This window comes from Nomascus leucogenys, chromosome 16 (assembly GCF_006542625.1).
Source record: "Nomascus leucogenys isolate Asia chromosome 16, Asia_NLE_v1, whole genome shotgun sequence".
Taxonomy (NCBI): Eukaryota; Metazoa; Chordata; class Mammalia; order Primates; family Hylobatidae; genus Nomascus; species Nomascus leucogenys.
In genome coordinates, this window is record NC_044396.1 from 47,245,988 (window position 1) to 47,273,083 (window position 27,096).

At 38.0% G+C, this 27,096-nt stretch overlaps 1 protein-coding gene and 1 non-coding gene across 2 annotated transcripts in view; both read right to left on the reverse strand.

Annotated features, from left to right (window-relative positions):
• Window positions 1-10,856: 10,856 nt before the first annotated feature.
• Window positions 10,857-27,096, reverse strand: part of TOX (thymocyte selection associated high mobility group box) — a 310,862-nt gene continuing 294,622 nt past the window's right edge. The window contains exons 7-9 of the mRNA XM_003256016.4: window positions 20,503-20,889; window positions 13,300-13,451; window positions 10,857-12,959 (exon numbers count right to left, since the gene is read on the reverse strand). Coding sequence (XP_003256064.2) covers window positions 12,923-12,959; window positions 13,300-13,451; window positions 20,503-20,889 — 576 coding nt within the window. The 3' untranslated portion in view covers window positions 10,857-12,922. The remainder of the gene's footprint in view (window positions 12,960-13,299; window positions 13,452-20,502; window positions 20,890-27,096) is intronic.
• On the reverse strand, window positions 19,578-19,718 carry LOC115830762. The gene has a single exon (XR_004026305.1). It is a non-coding gene; the product is annotated as a U4 spliceosomal RNA (small nuclear RNA).

Genomic DNA, 27,096 nt, shown 5'->3' on the forward strand with positions numbered 1-27,096 from the left:
GAACACTGGTGACTGAGAAGCAGGAAGGCTGGAAAGGGAGTGAGGGATAAAAAAAAGTACATATTGGGTACAATGTACCCTACTCTGGTGACAGGTGCACTAAAATTTCAAACTTCACCACTATACAATTCATCCATGTAACCAAAAATCACTTATGCCCCTAAACTATTGAAATAATTTTAAGAAAGAAAGAAACCCAGACACTGCCTGTTCTCACTTTTAAGTGAGAGCTAAACATTGAGTACACATGGGCACAAAGATGGGAACAACAGACACTGGGGCCTACTTGAGTGGGGAGGGTGGGAGGAGGAGGTTGAGGGTCAAAAAACTACCTATTGGGTACTATGCTCACTACCTAGGTGATAAAATCACCACACTCCGGTGACACGCAGTTTACTCATGTAACAAACATGCACATGTACCCCATGAACCTAAAGCAGAAACTGAGAAAAGAAAAAAAGTTACATTTATAAATTCTTGTGTGTAGAGAATTTCATGAAATTATGGGAGAACAGAAGTGTAGGTAGGGATTGAAGGACAACGGTGTGCTTCATCTCAAAATTCAAACTATTTCACACATAATATTCCTGAACTTAAATGTCTTTAAGTATCTGGTATTTGAGATTAAAATTGAGAAAAATTCAAATTTTGAAATATTTAAATTATACAGACAAAAATACCTAGTAAAATGAAGACCTGTGTACCTGTGTTTAATGCTGCAATGAACTCCTTTTTGTTTTTCCTTGACACCTGTGTGATCTTATGCTGAGGGGATATACATAAAAGCCACCTAAAAGCCAAGCAGTTGATGGCTGCTTCATCACTCCCAGAGCCCCTGGACTCATGGTACTTGCTGGTTCATATCTCTTCCTTTTTCATTTCTCTTCTTCCCTCCTTTTTATGTAAAATATCTCCTGAAACTCAAAATTATCCCTCTCCTCTCCTCCCTCCCTTCCTTCCTCCCTTCCTTCCTTCCTTCCTTCCTTCGAATTCAGCTCTTTCTAGCCCTCACCCTAAGCTCAGTTCCTGGTTCATCTTTGCATATGCGATTCCATTAGGACATTCTGCAGGACAAAACCAAACCAAACAAAACAAAACAAAACAAAACTTTCTTTTAATAAGGCCATTCCCTTTAGAAAGCAGTTGTGATTGTAAAAGAAACTTGGTCTCTTCATTACTTTTGGGAAAGTAATCCATAGGATGATGATTTTCTATATCTCTTGGTCTAGGGGACAATCTTCTGCTTGTGAGATTTTGTCTGGAAAAATAAAATGCACTATTTATTCGTTCAACATTTATTATACACATGTTTACCTGGCACTGTTCTTATAAGTGTGGCAGGATCACAAAGTTGAATAGGATCTAAATACCTCTTAATCTAATCATGGAAACAAACACAAAAGTAAATACTTTTAATACTTTAAAAATTTTTCCTCCAAGTGTGAAACGGAGTACTGTGGAAATATTGAAAAGGAATGTTAAATTTAGTGAGAAGATGAGAAGTCTTCAAAAGAAGCAGCGGAAATAATAACCACAAGGTGTGGAGCCTAATAGTCTAATGTGTTTGGAATTGACAAGGAACTGGGTTGCCAAATTTCAGAATCTTGGAAGGAAAATTGAGAAGCAGTAGCAAGTAAGGTAAACTGGTGCCAGATTTTGCGTGGTTGTATACACTAGCCTCAGCTGTTTGAATTTTAATCCATAAGCAATGGAGGAGCCACAAGAGTTTTAAAAATGAAAGCATTATTATATTTAATCTGGGTTTTTAAGAAAAGACTAACATCTGTCTGTAAACTCTGACAACTTAGGTCACTGTTGTGATGTTCCAGGGGAGAATGTAGAGAAATGGAACTAATTTTGTTTGGGAGAAATGGATGAAAAGTAATTCAGAAAATTTGATGACTAATAAGGATTTAGCATCATTAAACACAATGGTCCTATCTGTGTGTGGGATGAAAGGAGGGAAGGGTGGAGAATATGAAGAATCCTAACTTGGAAGGCTAAGTAGGTCAGCATGCCATTCTCCAAGAAAGGGAGTTTGGGAAGAGGAACAAGTCTTTACTGGAAGGTTATAAATTTGGTTTAGGCAACTCTTTTAATGTCAATTATTTATTAGGCACAGAATAAGAGTTGTCTGTCTGTGGTCAGTGGAACTATGATTTAGTATTTAGAAGAGGTAAGATTTCAGAGAGAGTTTTTGGGGAGGGTTTCAGTATAGTCAAAAGTAGCAGAGAAATCTAGGAAGATAATACAGAATACAACTCATATGAAATTGGCAATTAGGGATCGTTGCAGATAATTTTCAAGAGCAAAGCCAGTGGTGGTATGGTAGAAAAGACTTTAGTTGAATGACTGGAAGTTGGTGTGGTAGACACTGCTAATATTGCAAATATCTCCTCTCCAAGTCTTTGTCAATAGATCCTTGGTTTTATTCAAAGGGCCATCAGCAGCTAGGGATGACCATGTGAGATATTTGTGGTCAATGAGACATATGTAGAATTCTGTTGGAGATTTCTGGGAAAGTTTGTGGATCTTGACAGGCATTACTTCTTTTCATTTTTCCTCTTTGCTCTTCCTGCTTCTTCTGTCCTAGAATACTATATGAGACAACAAAGATGACAATGATTGTCTACACATTTAGGGTGATGAGAAAGATAGCACTGTGGAGCCCTGAACTGATTCTGACCAATCTGCCTCTAGAGACCTTCTTTTGTAAGTCAAACAAACTGTTGAATAGCTTTAATCAGATAACCTAGGGCTTTATTAGCTGGGTGTCTTTTCATGATCAGAAGCTAAATCCTCAAGTTGGTATTAAACCTGGCCATTGACAACAAAGAGTCTCAGAGACTTAAAGTTGAAGGCAAGATCCACTTGCCATCCATTTATTAATTATTCTATGGACACTGACATCAAAATAGTTTGGGGTAGCTCTAAAAATGCAAATGCCAGGTCATACCTATAGACTAACTGCATCGGACTATCTGGGAATGGAGCCCGGAAATCTACTTTCAATGCACTGAAGTTTGAGAAATACAGCATAGATTATGATTCTTCTATGCCACTTTCAGATTCATGCATGTTCGCTACACTACGTGCAGCCTGTGAAAGTGAGTTTGTGTCATTCCACTGGGGATGGATGGTTATGCCTATATCTGGATAAGTTAAAGAAACAATTAAAGAGCTAATTGGAAAGCTAGTCATTAGAAAAGTCAGGCTTGGATGCTGACATGCTCTAGGTTGATTCTATAATACATAACATCAATACTTAGTGCCTTTCAAATCTGTGAAGGAATGGGAGATCTTGAGGGCTACTGAATAACTGAAGGGAAAACAATTAGGGTGTGAATCTTTTCCTGTCCCTCCTCATTGAGCCCACAGGCACAGGCACATGTGATATCTCTGGGGAAAGCAGTAAGAAATATTCCCATAGAGATAAGGAAGGGTGGGGGGAAGATTGGAGTTCAAAGTAAAGTTGGATAGTTTCATCATCTATGTTTTCAGCAATTAGTCAAGTCTTCACACCACTCTATAGTTCTTGTTTGGGTCACTAGACTATTATTATATGTTTCCACCTGCCATTTTAATTTTAAGTAACTTAGCAGATTTTTTTCTTCTTATGTTAACACAGGTAACATCTAGCAAGCAGTTTACATTGACCCTGTACAACAACCAAAAGTGGATAAAGTTTTGACTTGTTTATTTGTAGTTTCTTTCTTTGAACATGGAGTCTCTGAAGAGATTTTTTTTCCAGTATGGTATGTTGTCCAAATGGAAATATTCTGCAAAGTAATGACATAAGGATAAAACCAAGATAAAGAGCTGACATCATTATGTTTGACAGAGCATATACAGGACTTATTCTGAAATTGAAATGATCAAAACTAACCCCATGAAAAAATGCAAACACTCAAAGGTTGTATGAAAATATACATAAACCAAATTTGTAAAGCAATACTAATGACATTTTTTAAAAAGCAAATTCCCTCTAAAAAGACTCATCAGCTCCACTGTAGTCCAAAAGCTTGTTGGGTGGCAGAAATGATGATGATTAAAATCTGAGACGTCAGCAAAACTCTTTTACATCTTCAAAAATGTGAAAACAAACCTTAAGGCAAAATGCTAAAAATAGGCTCATTTTGGTGAAATGAAGCTGTTTGAATGAATAAAATTAATAGTTTTTATCTAAACCATCTGTGGTGTGAAATGGGAAGTCATATAGAAAAGTCCTTAAAGATTTCTGATCGCTCTACATCAGAAAGGAGAAGGGGTGGAGAAAAAAATGGGGTCTCTTTCTATCTCTCTGGGAATTAACAAAGTGATCAGCAAAGTGAAGCTGCAGGCCAGCTTGCTCTGGCTGCAGGCAATCTGGCTTTTCCAGATGTCCAGAAGTCGAAGGTAAATGTTCTGAAAACACAAGACCACAATCATTTCAGTAAACCAATAGGTAGTATAAAGTAACAGATTCTCCTGGAAGTAAGGAAAGAGAGGAAGAGAGAGAGAAAGAGAGAGGGGGACCTAAACTCCCAGAGACTTAGTACTATAAAGGACTGTCACTTCTGTTATGTTGGTCTCCTGAAACCACATTATGAAACCAGATGTTAAAAATGACCCAACTCAACAGCTAGAATTGCTTTGTAGGTATGAGTATTTTGTAATAGTACCCAGAAATTGCAGTTTCATTTAGACACATTGTTCTTTCTTTTGTTCATGTATGAAACTCTTGCTAAGACCAGATTTAGGTTTCTGTGGGTCTATCTTGATAAAAAACAAAAACAAAGCAAAATATGAAATACCCCAGAATTGGTTCCAAATTTGTAGAGAGATGAATTCTGAGGGTTTTCCTCAGGCTGGAGAAACCAGATGGTCCTCGCAAAGGCAAATCTAGTAGGATAAAAGTACAGGCTGCTTTTATACAGGACAATTACTACACGTCTACTCATTATACCAAGACGTTAGGTTTCTGGAGGGACTTTACTCATGGACCACAAGCAATGGGGATAAGTTCGCTGGTTTTTGGGTAATCATAGTGGGGTCCCAACAGTTTGTCAAGGACCCCTCACTTAATTCATAGGCTTTATCAGATTCAGTCCTGGAATTGGTATACCCCTTCATCTCCCACACTTAGTTAACTCATCTGAATAATCAAATAATTACAGGCCAATGGGAAGCAACCAAACTTATAAAAGAGTTATGAAGAGTAAGTGTGCCACATGCTGTCCTACAAAGCATGATAGGAATACATGTAAGTGATTTTTTTCCCTGCCCCTACCCTGGCCTTTCTTTGATTCTATTTAAAGCAGTATTGAGGTTTTTTGGGATTAAAGGTTGAAGCTGTAGTCTTGTAATTTGATTAGCAACAATGTGCTTTAAATCCAGTGATAGAACTCTTGCTTTGCTGTAAGGTCTGAGGTACCTTTGGAGCAAGTAAGAGGGTGTATTTCTGTACAATCTGGCACTTGGCCTGATTTCTCAGTGTGAGCAGGCCTCTGCAGAGAGAGTTCTTGCCCCAGAAAATGACCACAGTGCCCTTAAGCCCAGGGCTATTTTAGAACTCAGAACACTCAACGACTTATGGTCACAGATTAATTTTTAAGTAAATTCTGTCCTCTTGATTTTTCTTTGCCCACAGCCTGGGCTTCAGAGCCAGACTCAGTGGGGCTGAGACAAACATACACCTTTCTTGTGTTCTCAGTGTCTATAGTCACTTCATTTCTCTGATTGTAAGTGCTGAATTAGTGTTATTTCTCATCCCACTACCACCCCCCATTGTGATATGTGGAAAGGACCGGAAAGACAGCTTTAGGGTGCTCATGGTGGAAAGTGACATATTCAGGGATGAGCGGATGGCTCGTTTGTCTGTACCTTGGAATCTGGCTGGATTTGATCCTGATTCAAATGTCAAGCATCAGAGTGCATCAACAGCAGAGACATCAAAATGAAGTTATTTAAAAGTTAAACGTTGGTAAACACCTGTTTGAAATGTCTTTGTAGACAGCTTAGCTTCTAAGCCACCTCCCTCCTTCCCCCAACCCCATGCCTTAGAGTGTAATGGAAAGTGCCGGCAGAGAAAGGGTTAAGAGATAACAATGTCCTTTTGCATCTGCTCTGACAACTTAGTCCAGCCTGATGCAATGCAAAAAGCCTGAGATTAATCCCCCCAAAAGCAGTCATATTGGAAAGGCTAATGTGACTTTCACCATGACACTGGGCCCTTTGTAGTCTGATGTTTAATTCCATTGGAATGTTATTCTTTCCATTGCTTTTCTGACTATACTTGGATTTGAAACTACCAGGTCTTATTCCAGTACAAAACTCAATCTGCCTTGTCTTTAACAGACTTCAAAACATCCAAATCTGTTTTATTCTACGGGTTTCCACTGAATCAAAAAGCAAGGTGCATGCTTTGCCAAGTAAGTGGCTTGTCCTCCTTCAGAGTTCTTGGGAGAAATCCCAGTTCCAATGCTAAAGATGAACGGCCACTACTGAACTTCTCAGCATCCCACTGTGGGGTCTTTTCCCAGCTATATGGCAGATATGGCATGTGCCTGGCCTGAAGAAACAAAACATTAATTTTGGAATTCTGATGGCTTTAAACCTTTGATCATCACTTTCTAACTGTCTTTAAAACATTTTGCCTACAACAGTTGCAAGCTGTGGTTTTTTCGTCTGTGTGAGGTGACTAACAGTGCTACCGCTACCGCTCTCTATGTGGGGAATGTATTCATCTAGCACCCAAAACCACCTACTGGCTTCCGGCACCTCTTATCAGCTAAGCCATCAGCCCTGAGCTGACATTTCAGCATTTAGAAGCTCCCTACCCCCACCAGAAGTAAGTGACAGGAGGAGAAAAAAGCTCATTTGGCAATAGTTTGCTTTTGCTGTTTGGCCTGGAGAAAGACATTCGGAGTGGTAGAAGATTGTTTAGGAACAGCTGGCGAGCACCAGGGTGTGAGGCTGATTTTCAGATATGACAGCCACTTACAGGAATGCTGCCAGATACAGCTGTTTAAAAGCCTTAGTAAACAGCAAGTCAATACTAATCTTTGCCAAATTAATCTTTTCCCTGACAGCCCATCAGAGCAATTATGTTTGGGCTTATTGTAAACATAAAATTGTCAAACAGGGACGCTCCAGACTTTAAAATACTGTAGTTTGGTTCATACCCTTTCTTTAGAATGGTATTTTTGTTTTCTCTGTAGTATCGTAAGTCTTTCCATTTTATTTTCTAGTCACTGTTCTTTTCTTCTGGCCTCATGTCAGTGTGAATAAAATTTCACTTTCAAATGTCTTTGCTAGCAAGCTGTTAATAAAATGTGAAATGATTCCTGCTGGTGGGCTTCATTAATTAGGCGCAACTCTGACCGTGCTGAAATATAACAGGTCATTGTTCTCAGTTGTCTCCCATCCGGGAACAAGAACTTCATCTTCACTTCTTCTCATCTACTACATTGCAGGCTGGTGCTGGATACAAATGACAAGATGTTTGGCTAAGCATGAAATGAGAAGGCAAAGTCTAATCTCTCTGTGTACACGTAGATTGCCAAGTGTGTCTAACCGGGGTTTGAAGTTACCTCTTCCTCCCGCGGCTCCCAGCCTTCCTCCTCCGTGGCTGGTGAGGTTAGGGGGCTCCCCATCCCCTTTCTCCAAGCAATGGTCTCGTGTACAGATTTGGAGGCTTTTTTTTTTTTTTGTAAGGAAAGGTTTTCCACACTGGGAAATGGTTCCAAATAAAAGTAGAGAAATCGCCTTTGAAAATCCTAAAAAATAGAACCAGGAAATACAGTCTTTTCCTTGCTTCACCAAGTCATACTAACACTTGGTAATTAGAAAAAAAGAAATTCAGTATCCTGTTCATCAATAGTTTAATTTAGAATCCATGAAACTTGTCTCCTGAATGTTCTCTCTTGTGTTTGACACCCTACATGTCTAGCACCTCTTTTCTCCCTTCTTATTTTCTTGGTGAGACTAGTGTGTATTAGATCTTTTACTTTTGTCACAAATAGAAAAGCTCTTGTTCAACTATGTAGGCCAAAAAAAATATGGGATAACTCATTTTGAAATTCTTTCAATCTTTTTGTAACCCTAGGTTTTTAATGAAACATTTGCATCTTCACTCCTAATGCTTGCCTGTAATATTCAATTCCCATCTATATTTAAAGAGCCTTTAAATCATCAAGAAAACACCATACAATTCCTGTTGAGGATAATTGGTGATGTTTTATTGATCTTTCTTTGTATCATTGCGTTTTTTATGCACCTACTGTGTGCTACGACATTCCAAGTTGTTTTGGAGATAAGGAAATTGTTGAATTTCCGGCAGACAAAGAGATTTGTACCATGCGGTGACTCACATGAATTCAACCATTAAGTGGAAGGGTGACTTAGATTTAGAGGTTAAACTCATGATATGAAGTTTTCACCTTGCCTTGGCACTATTTTAATATTTAATAATCAGCAAAAGAGATGAAATTTCTGTTTCTATCCTTCCTTGAAAATAACAATTATGGCTGGACACGGTGGCTCATGCTTGTAATCCCAGAACTTTTGGGAGGCTGAGGCACGTGGATCGCTTGAGCCCAGGAGTTTGAGACCAGCCTGGGCAACATGGCAAAACCCTGTCACTGCAAAATATAGAAAAAAATTAGCCAGGTGTGTTGGCATGCACCTGTGGTCCCAGCTACTTGGGAGGCTGCGGTGGGAGAATTGGTTGAGCCCAGGAGGTGGAGGTTGTGGTGAGCCAAGATTGTGCCACTGCACTCCAGCCTGGGTGACACAGTGAGGCCCTGTCCCCAGAAAATAAAGAAAGAAAGAAAGAAATAAAAAGAAAAAGAAAAAAAAGAAAATGACAATTATGAGTAGAATAGAAAATGTAGGTCAAATCTCTGTTTAACGGATAAACATGAGGACTTCTATGTTTAACAAAAACTTTCTGTTCCAGCAGATAACCTATTTATTACAAATGTTCACATGAATTTTTTACCATAACAAAGAAATATGAATGGCTACTGGGATTTACTGGTAATTTAATATATTCCTTGTTTAATATAACATACCTGTCTAGGACTCATTCTAAAAGTGGGGTACCTTGTAAACAAACATAATTGATTATTCCTTTGAGCATTTTCTCCTAGAACTTTGTAAAGTACTTCTAATTCCATTTGAAATTTCATATCGAGTTATAGTCAAAACCCCATTGTCTCTAATTCCCACACCTTTTGGTTGAACCATATGAAATTACCATTTTGTAGATAAAACAGGTCAAATATTAGCAATTTCATATGGTTCAATCTAATCACTTTTTCAATGAGTGGGACAACTCTTTTGCAAAGGGCAAGAGACCCATAGAAAAGGGATTGGTTGTTGATGTGCTAATTTTAAGTCATGCATTCATAAGTTTAAGACATATCTTAGTAATGAATCTGAGCCAGAGTATACGTTGACCCTTGATTAACAAGGGTTTGAAGCAAGCGAGTCCACTTATGTGCAAATTTTCTTTTGTCTCTGCCACATCTGAGACAGCGAGACTAACCCCCTTCTTCCTCCTCCTCCTCAGCCTATGCAATATGAAGAAGAGGATGAAGACCTTTATGATAATCCACTTCCACTTATTGACACTAGTCAATAACATCTATTTCTCTTCTTTATGATTTTCTTAATAACATTCTCTTTTCTCTAGCTTACTTTAAGAATATAATACATAAAACATAGAAAATATGTGTCACTGAACTGATTATGTTATCAGTAAGGCTTCTCCTCAACAATAGGCTATTAGCAGCTAAGTTTTGTGGGGGTCAAAGTTGCATGGACATTTTCAACTGCGTGGGTGTGGGGAGGAGTTGGTGCCCCCACCCCTGCATTGTTCGAGGGTTGACTGTATTGCTTTGGTGGCCACGGCTTCCTATGGACTGCTTGTGGTCCATGCAGACAGGCCTCTTTGCCTTTAACACAAATAATAAAAATAATCACAGAGACCAACTTCATCCTTGGCTATGTTCACTAATTTGACTAACTGGAAGTCATTATTTGACTCATTTTGCCTTATCAACTCGGTCACATTTGAATGGGAATCGGGATTTTCGAATTATTCTTTCTTAATCATTTCTCGATTATGTTAGAGACACAACTCAACCCACTCCTACACACTCTCGCAATTTTTTCTTTTTCTAATCAACTATAATTTTGGTTTTGGTGTGTTGGTGAAGAAATCTGCCGTTCCACAGTGTTGCTGTTATCTCTCAGAATGACTTTACTGGTGGTCCTGGAAATCTTTGGAGTGCTTCAGCAGAGAACTCGGTGTGCACTCCCACTGTTCCTCTCAGCTCCAAGCTCCAAGCCAGGGCCTGGGCTACTGTGCCCAGGGTGGATTCTGGCCTTCTGAAAGATGGGGATTTCCTAGGCAACAGCTCACTATACTAGAGCCTCAGGTTAGTGAGAGGGCATTCTCAGAGTTTCAGGAAAGAACGTTTGTGGCCATGGCAGCCATTAACCCCCACTCTGCCCGATCACTTCCACCATAAAATTTATTTGGGATTTCTCATCTGACTAGGCTTGCTTTTTAGAGACTGATGGATCACCAGATAGAATACGGTCACGCATAATAACAGTTTTATTGATGATGTGTTTTCTTTTATTTACATTTGTTTTTACTGTATTTGGTATTGAATTTCAACACTCTCTACCCTGGTTGCACAGCTGCTCTAGAAAAGCTGTAAACAACACAGCACTGTGCTTTCCTGCACAAACCGCCTGTCAAAGTCAAAGCTGCTCATTCTCCTCCCAGTAATTACCTTCTCAGTTTAGACTTAATGCAAGTGACATTTTTACTTTATCATAATATAATAAATAAAAGACATTAGTTAATTAGTAGTGCTGGTATATTTCTAAAATACTAAACAGACAAACAATAAACTGTGAACTTAATCACATGAGTTCTTATACAGTTTCAAGACAGGAAAATTAGAGCTCTCAGCTACAGTCATTTTAATAATCACATGGATCTGCATTATTTATTAGTTATTACATGCTCAAGTGATTCAAGGTTGTACAATGCCTAAAATCATTCCAAAGCAAGCATACCTTTTGTCTGTTTAATTCTGAGTTGATTACACAATGCATATATTTGTATTTAGTTAAATTGCTAAATTTATTTCACATGTTCCAAGAAAGAGACATCAGCCATTCTCTTGGTTTCCAACCAGACTAACTTTCTTGATATGATCCCCTAAAAAGGAGTAATCTGCTAGCTTTTTCTTTTTTTTTAATGTGAAAGCTATGCAAGCCCTCAGGCAGATTCTCAAGCACTTTTGGTTCCCTAGCAAATCTCTGGTACCTTAAGAATTCTCTTGGAAGACCCAGGAATTCTGGAAAGAGCAGTAGCTTGTAGAGGCACAAAAGACAGCAAGAATCTCAATTTCTATCAACAGCTTTCAAATTTGGATGGCTTTCCCTTTTCTTTTGCTGTCTGGTTACTCACCTTTCATTTTTAGATGCTTCCCTTTCACTTCTTCCAGCCCCTAGTTCAATTCTTAAACGCTTTCTGGATTTTGTGAAAAGCATGCAGCTTGAGGAAGTTTGGTTTGACTTTTACTTTTTTGCGGGGAAAGGGAGGGGTGGTTCAGAATTGACTAGAACCAGCTGAGAACCAAGAAGCAACCTTTTTAAGATAGAGGACCTGTCTGTCTGTTTAGTCTTGGAGCTTGTGTGACTTGGAGGGCAATTCTGTTATGTTGTATGAAGAAATAAAGTTCTTAAATATAATAGTTTTTTGTTTGCATCAACCAAAGAAATGCAGAAATAAGGACTGGTTACTTTAATTTGCTGCTAAATGAGAAGCAGGTTTGGCTTTATTCATGTTACTGTAAAAACTAAATAATAAAGTATTCACACCAAGCGTGAATTTTTTTTTTTTTGCCAGCAAAAGTTAAAACATCAAAGAAACCTCTTTCAAATACTAACAAATTTACTTACAAACACCTATATTTATTATTTCATAAATAGGCGCAACAGGTTCCATAAAAAAAGATTAAATACAGACACAGTATGAAGAAACAATAAGACAGAGCCATATGTAAAGGTTATAATTTAGCTGTTTCCAATCTGTTTCTGCATCTAATAAAATACCAGGTAAGCATTTGGCAGTTTTATACATAAAAGGACTTAAATGACATTTACTAACCATTACACAAAAAGTGATACAAAAAAGCAATTTTTCTGCAGTACAAAATAAATGTGTTTGCACTTCCCTTAATACTAGTTTCTTTTTGTCTGATCAATGAGACAAAGCCAATTTGTTTTTAAATTAAAATCACTTGGGAATACTTTTTATTTTCAAATATTTTGAAAATATAGAACTATTAGTCAGTTGTCTTAAAAATGAAGTAAAAATATGAATGTTTGCCAATTTAACCCCTATTGTGAAATCAATAAACTGGAATGAGCCAGTTTCAATTACAATTTAGCTACAAAAACATTCACATTTTATACTCTAGGAGAGTGTAACATAGATGCTATTTACAAACTTGCTATGACTGCTACATCAAGCCATTTAAAAAGTCTTTAGTAGTTTCATATAAACACCCATTATGAAAACCAATGGAAAATCCAGGACTTTTATCCGAGACATCTACAGTTGCTAAGGCAGTTACTAGAGCGCAGCACTTCACAGCAAAAAACCAACATAAAATCTGAATGGTCCAAATTTCCTTCAGGGAAGAGGAAAAACAATGTCCATAAAGGATTAAAAAAATAATAAAGAAGCATGACTATTTCTTCCAGAGTGGGTGACCCACAAGCTCAAATGGTCCTAAGTGCTTAGCAACTTGTATTTTCTAATAAAATGGAGAACTGCCTTGACCGTACAAAGCAATCCATGGTGAAAACACTTCCCTGAATTCCTCAGTGGAAAGAAGAGGTGTTCAGATTCTCAAGTAAGGTACAGTGCTTTGTCCCTCTGCATGCCCCTGTAGGAAGAGAAAAAAAAAAAAAACAGTTCCTTGTTACAAGGCAACCTGTTCTACAGGTGAAAATGGGGGGATAGATGGCTTTGAATTATTTGCTCCAGCTTGAGTTGTTCACTGGGAAACTGCAATTAGTTAACCTACATCTGAAGTGAGAAGTGAGCTAAAGGCATTTGTTCTTGGAAGAGCTAGAAGACTGCTTAACAATTTCTGGTGTCTTCTGCCTTCATGAACGTGAAACTATCCCGGATCATGTTTTTGGAAGCAAGAAAACGATCAACTAGGGATGATATGCATGCTATGAGCGCTGTCCACCACCAGGTGGCGATGACCGGCCGCTTACCCACTACTGCAGTAGTCGTTATTCCAGTCCACCGGCTGTGGGGGAGGATTTCTGCACCCCGAACGCACATACTCCATTGCCTGGGTGACAACTTGTGCAGCTGTAGATGTAGGATTGATAATAGTCTGATAGTCGGGTTGAAGAGTAAATCCCTGAAAGGGAAAGCAAGTCCGCAAATAAGGATCAAAATACATTTTAAGAAGAAAAGCACCTAAATATTTATTCATTCTTTGCAGACACACTAGGCCTCTTGCTTCTGTCTCTGCAAGGGCAAGCCTGTCGGAAGAGCCCAGAAAATTTAAAACAAAGGTAGAAAAGAAATGCCCACAAGTCCATTCTTCTTACCTTTCCTTCATTTAGCCATGTGTCAGAAAACCTTTAATTATACCCTTGAGCAGATAAATTGAATTGAGAAACAATTTCAAATATAGAGGAGCCAACTCAATCAAAACAAAGGGAGAAGAGGGCCTAAACCCCTCAAAGTTTATGTTTTCTATCAAACCTAAGGATACATTAATAGTTAATCCCCAGAATATGCAACAGAATCTTTTTTGAAGGATTCAGGCAGCAGGTGGCTGAGTGTTTTATTAGACTACACCTATTCACATATTGTTCTCAAACCTCTTTTTCTTCATTCAATCACAAAGGGACCATCTGCTTCTTCTTTTATTTGTATTTCTCTCTCAGCTAAAAAATTTCAACCAAAGCTTTTTAACAGTTGTTGGACTAATATAGGGAAAAGAGATGCAAAGCAACTTGCCATTGCAAAACACAGGGAGGGAAAAGTGTACCACAGAGCAAATATTTTTTAATTGAAAAGTCTATTAACTGGCAAACAATAATCAGACTTCAGGAAGATTCTTCTAATACACTGGCATGGTGAAGTGTTGACTTTTAATCCTAGCGAAGCTATTAAAAATTCAAGGACAGAATCTCTGAAGTATATAGCTATATCTGGTAAACAAAAAGCATTCTACACTAAGATTTATTTTTAGCTTCTCTGGTGAATTCAAGAGCAACATAAGCAAGCTTTTCTGGAAATGACCAAAAAGGCAACTTAATTAATCTCATGGTTGTCTCCTAAGCAGATTCCATCCATGATTTTTAACCACTAAGAAATCAAGAGATTGAAAAACAAACCATTCTCTATTTACTTGGAGAAAGCTTTTGAAGGCATAATATTGTTGAATTTTCACTTTTAAAGAACTCAGCAGGATGACAGGAGGATTGATTTTTAACTAGGGATACCTCCTTAGACTTTTATTCATGTTTGAGTGTCCCTCGTGTAAAGACTCGAAGGCACCTATTACCAAATATTCTCATTTCTCATTATTCAGTTTTAGATAATAAGTTTATTTCCTATTCAAATGATAAAGACTTCAAGCCAACATCACCACTGATTCCCACACAAGCTGTGGACAAAGACAAAACTCTGAATGATTGGAGACAAATCACTGAAAAATGGAGAATTCAACCAGATTTGTTACTTGATCTCACACAGACTAAAAGAAATTCACAGCTTGTTTACGGAAAATACGTTTGTCTATGTAGATGTGACCTGTTCCTCAAGCTGTAAATATCTTCCAAAATATTTCCCTAGTGTCTAGTTAGATGCTGGGCGAAGGGCAGGAGAAAACTCTTGAGAGGAGCTTTGTCTTGGCTTCCTTTATTCAGCCTCATCACAAGGCTGCTGTAAGCATCTTGAGATCAGAGAGTGTTTCAAATACTTACTGGGTATTCTCAGGGCCTAGCCTATAATAGTGGCTCAATAAATCATGTTTTTCATAAGTAAAGTTTATTGCAGACTGTTTGATGCTACTGTTGGAAAGGTGCAGGGTATATAAGTGATTAAATGTCAAGGATTTCCTATCTTTTTGTTGTTGTTAGAGACCGGGTCTTGCTCTGTCACCCAGAATGGAGTGCAGTGGCATGATCACAGCTCACTGCAGCCTTAAACTCCTGGACTAATGCGACCCTTGTGCCTTGGCCTTCCAGGTAGCTAGAACTACAGGTGTGTGCCACTATGCCTGGCTAATTTAAATTTATTTATTTATTTTTTGTAGAGATAGAGACTTGCAATGTTGCCCAGGCTAGTCTTGAACTCTAGGGCGCAAGCAATCCTCTTACCTTGGTCTCCCAAAGTGCTGGGATTATGGGCATGAGCCATTGTAGTCAGCTGCTATCTTTTTAGTGTAAAGTTCTCCATATTGGATTTTTGTTTTGTTTTGTTTTTGAGACAGGCTCTTGCTCCGTCACCCAGGCTGGAGTGCAATGGCACCATGTCGGCTCACTGCAGTCTCGACCTCCTGGGCTCAAGCGATCCTTCCACCTCAACCTCCCAAGTAGCTGGGACTACAGGTGCTGCCATTATTCCTTGCTAAATTTTTTTTGGTGTGCGTGTATGTGTTGTAGAGACATAGTTTCGCCATATTTCCCAGGCTCTTTTCCAATTCCTGGGTTAAGGCAATCCTCCCACCGTGGCCTCCCAAAGTGCTGGGATTACGGGAGTGAGCCACCGTGCTCGGTCTCCATATTGGAGTTTTACACAGTTGACAAAATGTAACCTAAAAGGAAAAAAGTCTCAAAAAAGAAGTAGTCGAGAATATATTGACTTAGTTGACGGTGTGGAAACATATGAAAAAGCAAAACACAAGCACAAATAAACAAATAAACCCAGCAACCACACGAGAACACCCACCCCTTTTCGCTGCCCTTCCCCACACAAAGACAACAGAAACCGCCATTTTTTTTCCCCATCCAGTGAAAATAGTTCCTCAGGTTGTAAGAAAACATTATTAGTTTAAGATTCAATGAGTGACTTCAGTTTACAAAACCAAAATTATGTGTTAGCTACCAAGTTCAAAGATTTAAACTTCAGCTAACTTCAACGTCTATTTTAAGATCACTAATATCAAAACAAGGACCTAGAAAAATACAAGCAAAGCCTGAAGTAATATTATTTCACATTATTTTACTTTCTTTCAATTTAGAAAATGACACATTCCTCTGAACACTATAAAAAGAGATGCTGAGGTCAAATGTAGCACTCAGTAAATATTGATTATTGGTGTAAATATGAAACAACATGATGATACACATTTTTTGAAAAAGTGTTTGCTTAGTAGTCTAATTAAACAAGACTGAATATTTTGCATTTTAATACTCAGGAGAAAAATCACCAACTGTTTTGTAGCATGCCTGGAATTTTAAATTTCATTTTCTGGTGCCAGATTGAAATAAAAATAGGAAACATGATAAAGATTAATTTGATGTCAGAAGGGACATTTGCTCTTTAATTAGATTTCTGCAGCCCTCGCAGTTTTGTTGTGCCACCAGAGCAAGTCCGAAAAAGCCTGCAGCACAACCAAACAGTGATCCTCATATCCACACTTTACTGGGAACTAATTTCATTTCCTGCCTGTCTGGAGAGGTATTTTCAACAGGCATCAGTGTTTTTGTCTTCACAACTGATTTATTCATCAATCTCAATGTGATTTTTTTTAAACCTTTAAATTACACCCAAATCCTAAAGCAGCTGTTTATTACACAAGGAAATTGAAAATCTGTCTGTGTGATATCATACAAAGATTTTTTCTTAAGGTTATAAAGGAAGTTGACAGATATTAATGATTTTTTTCTCTTGACCTCATTCGACAATCTCGTGAGCAGAAGAAAAGGAAGAAAACGACAAAAAAAGCAGGTCCACGGTTTCAGTGTATAAAACATTATTCTAGAAAAAAATGAAACTATTATTCCTGGTGGACTACACAATCATTTTTGTAGGATACATTCATTTTCAAAAGGATAATAAAATAGCTAAAGTAACATTGGAATATGAGACACTATTTTAAAAATACAGTTGCTGTTAACTTTCTTCTCTCTCTGTCTCTCTTTCTCTCTCTCTGTCTGGTGTTTGGGTATGTCCACATGGCTCCCACATGAGGAAGCAAACATCTTCAGCATAAAGGTGTTTTGAATGATGAGTCAGGTCAGATTTTATCCACAACTCAGGTCTGCATCTACGGGCTGAAGACTAACTGATGACTCGGATGTGGGCCCCAACAGACTGTGGCCGTGGCAATAAATGAAGTGATAACGTGGAGGGGTGGTGGACTCCCTTTTTGATCCTGATTTTAGGATTATCAGTTCTCTGGGAATACCAGTCCCCTTCACCTGCAGGATCCCACTCCAATTCCCTGCCCTTGACTCTGACCTTGCCCCTACCTCTCTCTTTATTCCCCTGCTTCCCACTGGCCTCCTTCCCATCTCCTGGACAGGCCATGCTCCTCCCCAGGTTGGCTCTCCCAGCTAGAGTCCCCTTTCCTGGCTGCTGCTGTCTGTGGGAACATCCTCTACACCCTTCCTACTTTCCAGTATTTAAAGCGTGCTTCCTCTTCTCATCCTTCAGGTCACTGTGCCAGCCCTTGAGAAGGGCTTTCCTTGTCCATCCTAGCTAAAGGCTCTGTCCTTCCTCCATGCACCATGAAAGTCTAGAAGTCTTGTCTTCCAGTTTTATTTTTTTCAGGGGACCTTCGTTATTTGTTTATCATATCACCACTGCCATCCCTCCCCTGCCAACTCCATGGGGCAGGGGTCTCATGACTTGTTCTCACTCATCACTCAATTTCCAGAGCCTAGATAGTGCCTACCACATGTTAGGGGTTCAATTAAAATTTTTCGAATCAATTACATTTTAAAAAACTTCCAAGGAATTGAAATTGAAATTCTACTACCTGATCTTTGAATCCTTCTAACAGTGAAACACTTTTACTGCTCATTTCTTTGTTTATTTGTTCACTACTAAACAATTATTTTGACTACTTACCATGATCAGGGCATTGTTAAAAGAGTTCTTAGTCAATGTAGTCTTTGGAGCGATTTACTCTCCATTTTGTGCTTATGCCATTTGGGTAAATTGTAATCAGGTCTTCCCATCTCAGCAAGCATACTTTTTGGGATACACTAAAAGAACTGACTTAAAAGATGATGAATAACCTGTCCAATGTAATCTGTTCTATTTTTTCTTATACAGTTAAGATTCTATATGGAAAGACAAATCTCTTGGATTTTTACATGTGGTCTTATGTAAATCTGAAATATTTGAAAACTATTCAGGATCACAGCCACATCATCCAAGGTGTTTATGTTAGCATAAATAGAAAAAGTAATCATCTCTGATTGATAAATCAGAAAAAAGATTTCTGCACACAGCTCCAGCCCGCAGCATGGTGAGGAAACTGAACTTTTGGTTTTTTCCTCCGGGAAGAAACAGCCCCCAACTATAGCACTGTAAGCAAAACATGGGTCCTTAGCTAGGCAGCACCCTCAAACAGGGGTCAATTACCCAACCAAGGGTGGCATCCTCCAAACAACTAATCTTCATACAAACATTACTGGTTCATTAAGATGCATGGATACCCAAGTATGTCCCTTTAATTGAAGTTGATGTCTGATGGGAAGAGTGGGAATTTGACCCTCAGAATATAACTTGGTCATTCCCTCTTAAGACAAGGCAGGGTGGTGGGAAGTGGCTTTCTACGTACTCTTGTTCCCCAGTGAATCAACAACTGTGTTGGATGCAGATAAGAAAATCGTCATAGCTTTAACAGTATCTTGGCTTAGGCACCAAGAAAGACTTCAGTAAGAAGATGAATCCCTTTGTTCTCCGTAACGACTTTGATTTGAGAAGTAACCAGAATTTAAAGATCCTTTGAATTCTTAGGACATACAGGTTTTCTCATATGAAAGAGTTAAGAGTCTACAAGAACGATTGTGAGTGAGACGCAGGAAGCCTAGCATTTTAGAATCCAGCCTCCGAGTTTTGAACAGACCTGGGTTTGAATTCCATCTCTAACCTTACGAGCACGTGACTTAACTCTGCCAAGCCTCAGTGTCTTCCTCTAAATGAAGATAATGCTTGTACCCACACTGTAAGTTTTCTGAGAATTAAAGAAGAGGTGGTGTATTAAAAGCATTGGGCTTGTTACTGTGAGCTCTCAAAAATCCTGTCAATAATGATAATAGTAATAATAATAATGAATTGGGGACTATGTATATTTGATTTCTTTTTCTGCCTCTCCTTCCGCTTCATCTCGATCCCAATCCAACTAAAGATTCAAATTCCACAGAGAGGTAGACATCAATTCTACAGGAAAGCTGTGTTTGCCTTATATCCTTATAGCTTGGAGAGCAATAGAGTAATTGGAGTATATAAGGGATACCTGCATTTAATGTGATTTGTAGTTTTTACTTTTATTTTTTTTTTTTAAATTATATTGTCTCCACAGAGACTATAAAAGATTGCCAGTGTCAATTACACTGCAAGTTGTCATGGCAGGGTAGTGGGAGAAGCTTTCAACTGGCAATAATCACATCTCAGATAAACTTCATTGGCTACGATACTGCCACTGCGCAAAGCTGCTTTTATTTTTTTAAATAAAATTTAAAAAATAGTTTTAGGATTTCAGGATGCCTTCTGTTCAGTTTCGTTTATATTGTTTGAGCCTAATTTTCAAATTTTAAAATAACACCAAAATCCAAAAGCAATATTTGATTTCAAAGAAAAGTTAAGCTAAAATTGCACACAAATGGTTTCAATAATCAGGGAGTGGGTAGAGAGGCCTCCAAACAGCCTGTGTTTTTCAATTTATGCAGAAGCCAGATATTCATTTTTAAATAAAACTCTGGTTAAAATGTTCAGTTCTTAGGACTTTCAGGGTTCCACCAGATTTGGTGTTGGACCTGATTTCATTTTTCAGCATTTATTGGACTCAAGAGGCATACCAGTCAAGACTTTCTCATCTCCAAACAATATTTTTTAAAAAGTTGTAGAATTCTCTATTCCAAAGAGATTCGGCAGCACTTGGTATCTTAAAATAACAAATGTACTTTACTCAAGAAACAGAAACAAGAAGAATGATTAGAAACATGAAGCAAAATGGATATCATGGGAAAGAAACCAGTGATTATGAAAAGAAGTGACTGTCAATTGTGATGGCATAATGCCACACGAACTCACCACTTGTAAATTACATTTTACAGAAAGCAGATATTTGTTGAGTATCTTTAGTGCTCTCTTGACTTAAATAGAAGGATAGAAAACACATATCCTCAATCCTGTGCTGGATAAACAGCTCCCCCCACCTCCGCCACCACACTTCAGAACAGGGGTGCACACTCTAAGTCCAGAGCCATTGCACTTACTTGCTGCATGGTGGGTGAGTGTAAGGCAGACTGGACCTGCATGGGGAGCTGGTTCCCAAGGGGCTGCTGCATGGTGAGCGGCTGGTGCTGTTGCATGTTGAGATGCTGGTGAAGAGGCGGGCTGATCTGGAGGGGAGGAGGAGGGGACACAGCCATGTTTGCTATAGAGACAGTCACTGGCATTTGGTTATTCGGCTTCGGGGCTATGTTCCTGGGGAGACTAGGATGCATGGCGGTTAGGTGAGGATTCATTCCCGGTTGTTGGTGATAGTGGGAACTTAGGTACAGGGCCGAGTGGGCCTGGCTGGGCCCATGGAACACCGACGGCTTCGAATTGATCAGCTGAGGAGGTTGAGATGTCTTCACATCAACAGGTTCACTGTAGCTCTGTTGAGGAAACAAAGGAGCAGAGTTGGGAGACTGATACATGAGTGTTGATTCTAGGTATGACGCTTTGTGAGTTTATTAAAGCACCTTCCCTGGAATCCATACCCATGACTATCCTGGACTCTCTTATCTAAGAATTTCTTCACCATTATTTGTAATGTGATTTATACAAGACAGCTTCTATCCCTTTTATGAAATTGAAAACAATCTGCAATGACATTTTGTTCCTTTGCCTAAATGTTTTTAACTCGGTGACTTTTCTCATCATCCAAACGAGGGTGACAAGATGGGTTTGTGGAGCGGGGGGGACGGGAGAAGGCAGATGCCGCGAATGCCCAAATGGGAAACGCACGTGAAAGATTACTTTCAAAGCAAATCAGTTCTGGAGTTCTTCTATAGATTATAGGTTTAGTTTTTAATTTTTCCTTTTTTATATTCTCAAAGAGACTTGGCCTAGATATTTGCACGAAGAAAACAAAGCTGGTTGATGGAAATGGATATGGGAGAACAGAGTTCTAAAATACCTTTCTGAAGTCATATAAAACCACATTAATATACTCTTCAAAGTAACTGCAGAACTTATCCTGAGTTTTAAAATGAAGTTGGTGATGAATTGTCCTCCATAATGAAGTAGATAAAAATAATCTCTCTCAGAAATTTTAGACTCCATCATAAATTAATATAATTTTGCCCTAATTTTTTCCACACCTTCATATGATCATTTCCTAATAATATTTTAATTGATTTTAAAACTAAACATTTCAGTAAAGGCTGAAAAGAATCAAGAATTAACCCTGCGGCAATTCCTCATGGGCCTGAACCTACCTCCTACATTTCCTGAGAGGAAGAGACTGATAAAACAACCAAAGGTAGAAGGTAGAACCAACTGGAAGGAAAAAAATGATAAAATGGATTGGAGAAAAAAAAAAATCACTCTGTCAAAGCAAGGTCTTGAGGACGCATATGTGCTTTTACTCTACAATCTCAATGTCATGCTTATTCAGCTTTCAAGTCAAAGTGAGTTTCTTGCTACTCTCCGCACTGCAGGGAGAACTGTGCCATGAGGGCTCTCGGGGTCCCTCTGCTCAGTGCACCACCGGGCAACCCACTGACAGGCCCTTAGAGAAACGGGTTCATCACGCACGACGGCGTGAAAGTCAAGCCGGGTAGCTTCATTATCACCAGGCAGCTAACAATATGGTTAGCAACACAACTCATTTGTCTTCAATAATGCAGTCAAGTTTCATGAAAACCACAGTAAGAATGATGCTGCGTATGTCTGCTGACTCCCGGGGGGACAGGCTGGGGTGGGTGGATGATTAGCCCCACGTTCTGTCATTATAGAAAGGACACATCTGACACCTGTAAAAGTATGCCAAACCATGGAAACCTGGGGTCCTGTGAAACTCTGAATACTCCACGCACAGTATAAAGTAAGGTGTACTGAAATAATTCCAGCCCCTTTGGAGAGTCCTCTCATTCTGACATTTTTCCCTGTATCACACTGTTGATGCAGCTTTCTGAAATAGGAGCAAACATTTAGACTCCCTGTCTTCAGTATTAACATTAAAAACGTCAAAAACCGTTCATGAAAAAATTTTAAGGGGAGGTTTTAGATCAAAGAAGCTTTATTAAATGTAGCTCCTAAAAGGTGCTTTTCATTAAAAAGAACAAGTTTTAAGTAGATATTTTTGGATTCCATTTAAAAATTCTTATTGTTGATGTGCAAAATAGTTAACAATTCAAGGAAAAGGTCAAATGGGTTAATCGAGGCTATGTAAACAGTGACTACTTCCACATCAGAATAACATGTACTGCAATTGATATGCCTCAAAAATTATTCCGTATATGCCAGAAAGATTATGTGTTAAGTCTGTGTGTTTAAGTAATCTGGAAAAGTGTTCGGTATGTTTGAATTCCCTCTTTTTAGCCTATTGCAGAAGGGCTAGTTTCATATTTAGTCACAGCCTGTGTTGACTTCATACCAGAAAGAAATCATATTTATAAAGATGGATACATATTGGTGCATCTTTATTTTTTGCTTTATAGTTGTTGTTTTTAATTTAAAAATAATACAAGTCACTCACATTCTTGTATGATCAAAAGTAGAAAATATGTGTAACTGTAAAAATGTTTTCATTTTTAATTTCTATATATAACTTATTACTAGATAATGAGGTAACTTTTGGCTAAAGAAATAAAAATATCAAATTCAAAGTAAACAATGAATCTAATTCTCCTGAATTCTACTATTTAAATAACAGTATGTGGTCCATCATATAGAGAGACGATAGATAAGCAGATGTAGAGATGGAATAGATGTACAGATTTATAGAAGTGAACAGAGAGCAACCTAATTTGAGATACTTTATTACCAACCTTGTAAAGCTCTCTTTTCTCATGGATAATTAAACACAAAACATTTTCTCTATCTAGCCACTTATTTGTCATTTATGTCCTCCATATCAAAGCATGCAAAGACCAGTCCCCCTCAACCTACTTTGAAAGAGTAGTAACTTTTAATCACTAGAATAACTATTGGAAAACTCAAAGTAAATAGAGTTCCAAAGATAATGATTCAGACAACACTTGAAACATAATTTTTAACATAGGGGGAGGGAGAATTTGGGGAAGTTATATATATTTTCCCTTTATTTTCTAATCATTGACAGTGACAACAGAAATAATGTATCCAGCCTTGTGCCTGAACGTGGCAGGTGCTCCAATATGAGTTCTTTTCCTGTAGTCTCTTTTCCCAAAGATGTCCTGATTCCTCCAAAAAGGCATCTTTTTTTGACAGTAGGGACTTGAATTTCTGTAGCCCACGCATCTACCATAGTGCAAAGTACATAAAAACACAATTATGTTTTCTAAGGAGTGAATGACTATCCTTGAGCAATCCTCCAGGCAGTCAGCATTGCCCTTGCTGACTTGCCCTCTTGACCGGACACACCATTCCTCTTCCCATGGAGTGAGGAAGGATCTGAAGGCTTGGAAAAGCCACAGAGTATTAGACTGACCTTCCTCATGCTCTTCTCTGCTCTCTGCAGGGGCCAAACCCTTCCTGAAGTGATGAGAAATTACAGCTTTCCGCTCTGTCCTTTGGTTAGATACACTGCCCTTTATGCCTCACTGGTCTTGGGGGAATGGCGGTAGCAGGGCAGCTAGTTCAGTCTCACTCGTACTTTGGGAATTTGTATCTTTATGTAATGGTCCACTCATTTAGATGAGGAAAAACCTGCTTCTGGCTTCGCTTTTCATTAATTATTAAGCAGTCTAGTACAATAGACCATCTATTAATTACAGAGCTATTTTATTGTTCTGGAAGATAGGTAGAATAAGTTCATTTTCAGTGGCAAACTGCCATAAATTCATAATGTGATTAAATGAAAATACATAGAAATCATAATGTACTCTTACTGCCATTTTTTCCCAATTTAACTGTGAAAGCAAGGCTACAATTTTGCTAATCAATTATATTGCATATGAAGACTTCTATACCTATCATTCAGAAATTAGAACTATTTTCTCATACATACTAAGTAATTCGCATTTGTTTCCACTGTTAAACACATTAACCACTTTTATTTAGCAATGAGTGTCGTGTTGGTCACCTGACAAATGTGTTTCCCAGCTTGTAGACACCTGAAAATCAACCTTTGAATCCTACACTTTCACAGAAGGAATGTGTTCTTGCTGTTAGTTTCTGAGTATGTTCTCTTTCCTATTTGCATTTAGACCACAGATTCTGGAAGATAATTTCTACAAGCCATAAAGTGGGGGTAGTGGCCATAGAGACATTTTGAGTATTATCTGTAGGGGGTTCCTTTGACATATTGCAAAATGTATAAAGGACACAACTCTATAAGCCTGAAGATACCTCTTACTAACCAAATTGTTGATTACCCAAGGTAGCTTCAATAATGAAGATAATACTGCATAGTGTATAAATTTCCCCATTCTGGGATGATATGTGCTATAAAAATGAAAGATTGATAAAGCTATTGTTATTTAAAATAGCAAAGTATAAACACAATACATAAAACTCAGTGGAAGGAACAATATAAGAGTTGCTGAACCAAATCAAATTAATAGTCCATCTAATTTGATGCTTGTTTTCAGCACTGACCGATACTTGATGCATTGAAAATTAAACAAAATTTATGCACCTACTCAATTGTGCATTGCTCCTTCTGGAAGGAAAATTCTTTCTGCTCCGTGCAGGTGATTAACTTATACCCTGAAGCATGAGATTTTATTATCTTTAAATCACGATCTGGGTTTACAGAGCTGCAAATTTTATGTTAACAGTCATACAATGATCCATCCCATTTGCAAATTCAGACTCAGTATTTGTCTCCATAGCTCACCATGGCATGGTATGTAAGTTTGCCTCATTCTATAAAAAGAAACTATTTTTTTCAAATCCACTTTCCTTTCCTGAACTAAGCATTGTGCTTCTTTACTATTGACTATGGAAACAGAGAACTTTCTTGACTTAATTCAATATTGTCCTGTTCTGTACGTTTTAAAAAAAAAAAGGTTTCCATTTGTCCTTTATAAATTTTAGTACTTCATGAACTATTCCTTAAGGTAGAAACAAAATCTTATATTTGATGTTAAGACCTTAAAATCATGAATCTGATTGCCTTTATTTAATAAACCAGAACATAGTTATCCAAATGCCATATCCTTCCAGGTTGGCAATCCTGAGAAGTTATACACTTATTTCAATAATGCTGCCTTTCTTTGGGATATTTGGGAGCTTCCCTACTGGAATTCTCTTCAGAGCCTGTGGGACACTGTTTTACATATCCTCAGACAGCTCTTTGTCTTTTGATGGTGAATTTGATTTTTGGAAACAGCTAATAGTCACTTGAAGCCAAGTCTGCGGGTTATATCTGGGTGATGTTTAGGGAAAAGAATGAGGTGTGAAAACAATGTAACAAGATTGATTTTCTAATGTGGCTCATAAACTTTTCCTGACTACAGTTCTAAAAGAGGAGTTTCAAAAATTTTTTGAACTCTGCGGGCAATAATAAAATGAGTTTGCAGCCTCCCAAGGTGACTACTTTGAATGCAACACTCATTTTGGGAATATAAATTCTGGTCTGTGTGGTAAAATGAAACTAGTTCCATTGCTCTATAGTTATACATTGTTTTCAGCATAATAATTTAGATCCATGTCTAGGAATTCCTGAGTCTATGGAAAAACTATATTTCCTTAGGCTTTATTTAACAGTCCAACCCCATATGACCGTCAATAGTGTGTAAAATTGCTTAAGATGGGAAGGCCAAGCCTTCATAATAGCATATATCCTTGGACCTCTTTGCAGGGTTCATAAAGATCATTTCAATTAAGAAAACTATAGATGAATGCATTTTTGTTTATATCTAGATCATTTCTTATCTTTATAAAGAAATGTATCTATGACGGAAAATTTTCCTTTTTTAATGTCACTTTTAAAATTTCCTTATATCAAAGTAGCCTTTGATATAAAGACAAATTGAAAATATCATCCAGCTAAATTTTCAATGATATGCAAATCTTTCCCCCCTCCTTTGTATACCTACTAATACTAAAAATAAAATTAATAATAATACTCATAGCTTATATTTATTAAGTGCTTCCTATGTTCAGAATGCTGAGTCATACTGTTTATTTTTTAAATTTTTGAATTTAAAAAATTTTAATTGTATTGTGATAAGAACACTTAACATGAGATCTACCATCTTCACAAATTTTCAAGTGTACAATCCAGTATTGTTGACTCTAGGTCCAATGTTGTACAGCAGATCTCCAGAGCTAATTCATCTGGTTTGAGGAATGCTTTCTGCCTGTTGATGGATTGACTCCCTATTTCCCCCTCCCCCGCCCCTGGCAACCACCGTGCCACTCTTTGGTTCTATGAAACTGACTATTTTAGATACCTCCTATAAGTGGAATCATGCAGTACATGTCTTTCTGTGACTGACTTATTTAATTTAGCATAATGTCCTCAAGTGAACCATGTAATTTATATAGATTTTCTTATTTTATCTTCATGGAAACCCTAAGATGTAGGTCCTATTATCTTCTCTGTTTAACATTTGAGTAAATGGAGACTTAGAACATCCAAGGAACTGCAGGAAGATATGCAGTTAGGAAGTGGGAAACATGGGATTCGAATCCAGATCCACCCGCCCCAATGACTACAGACTCCTCAG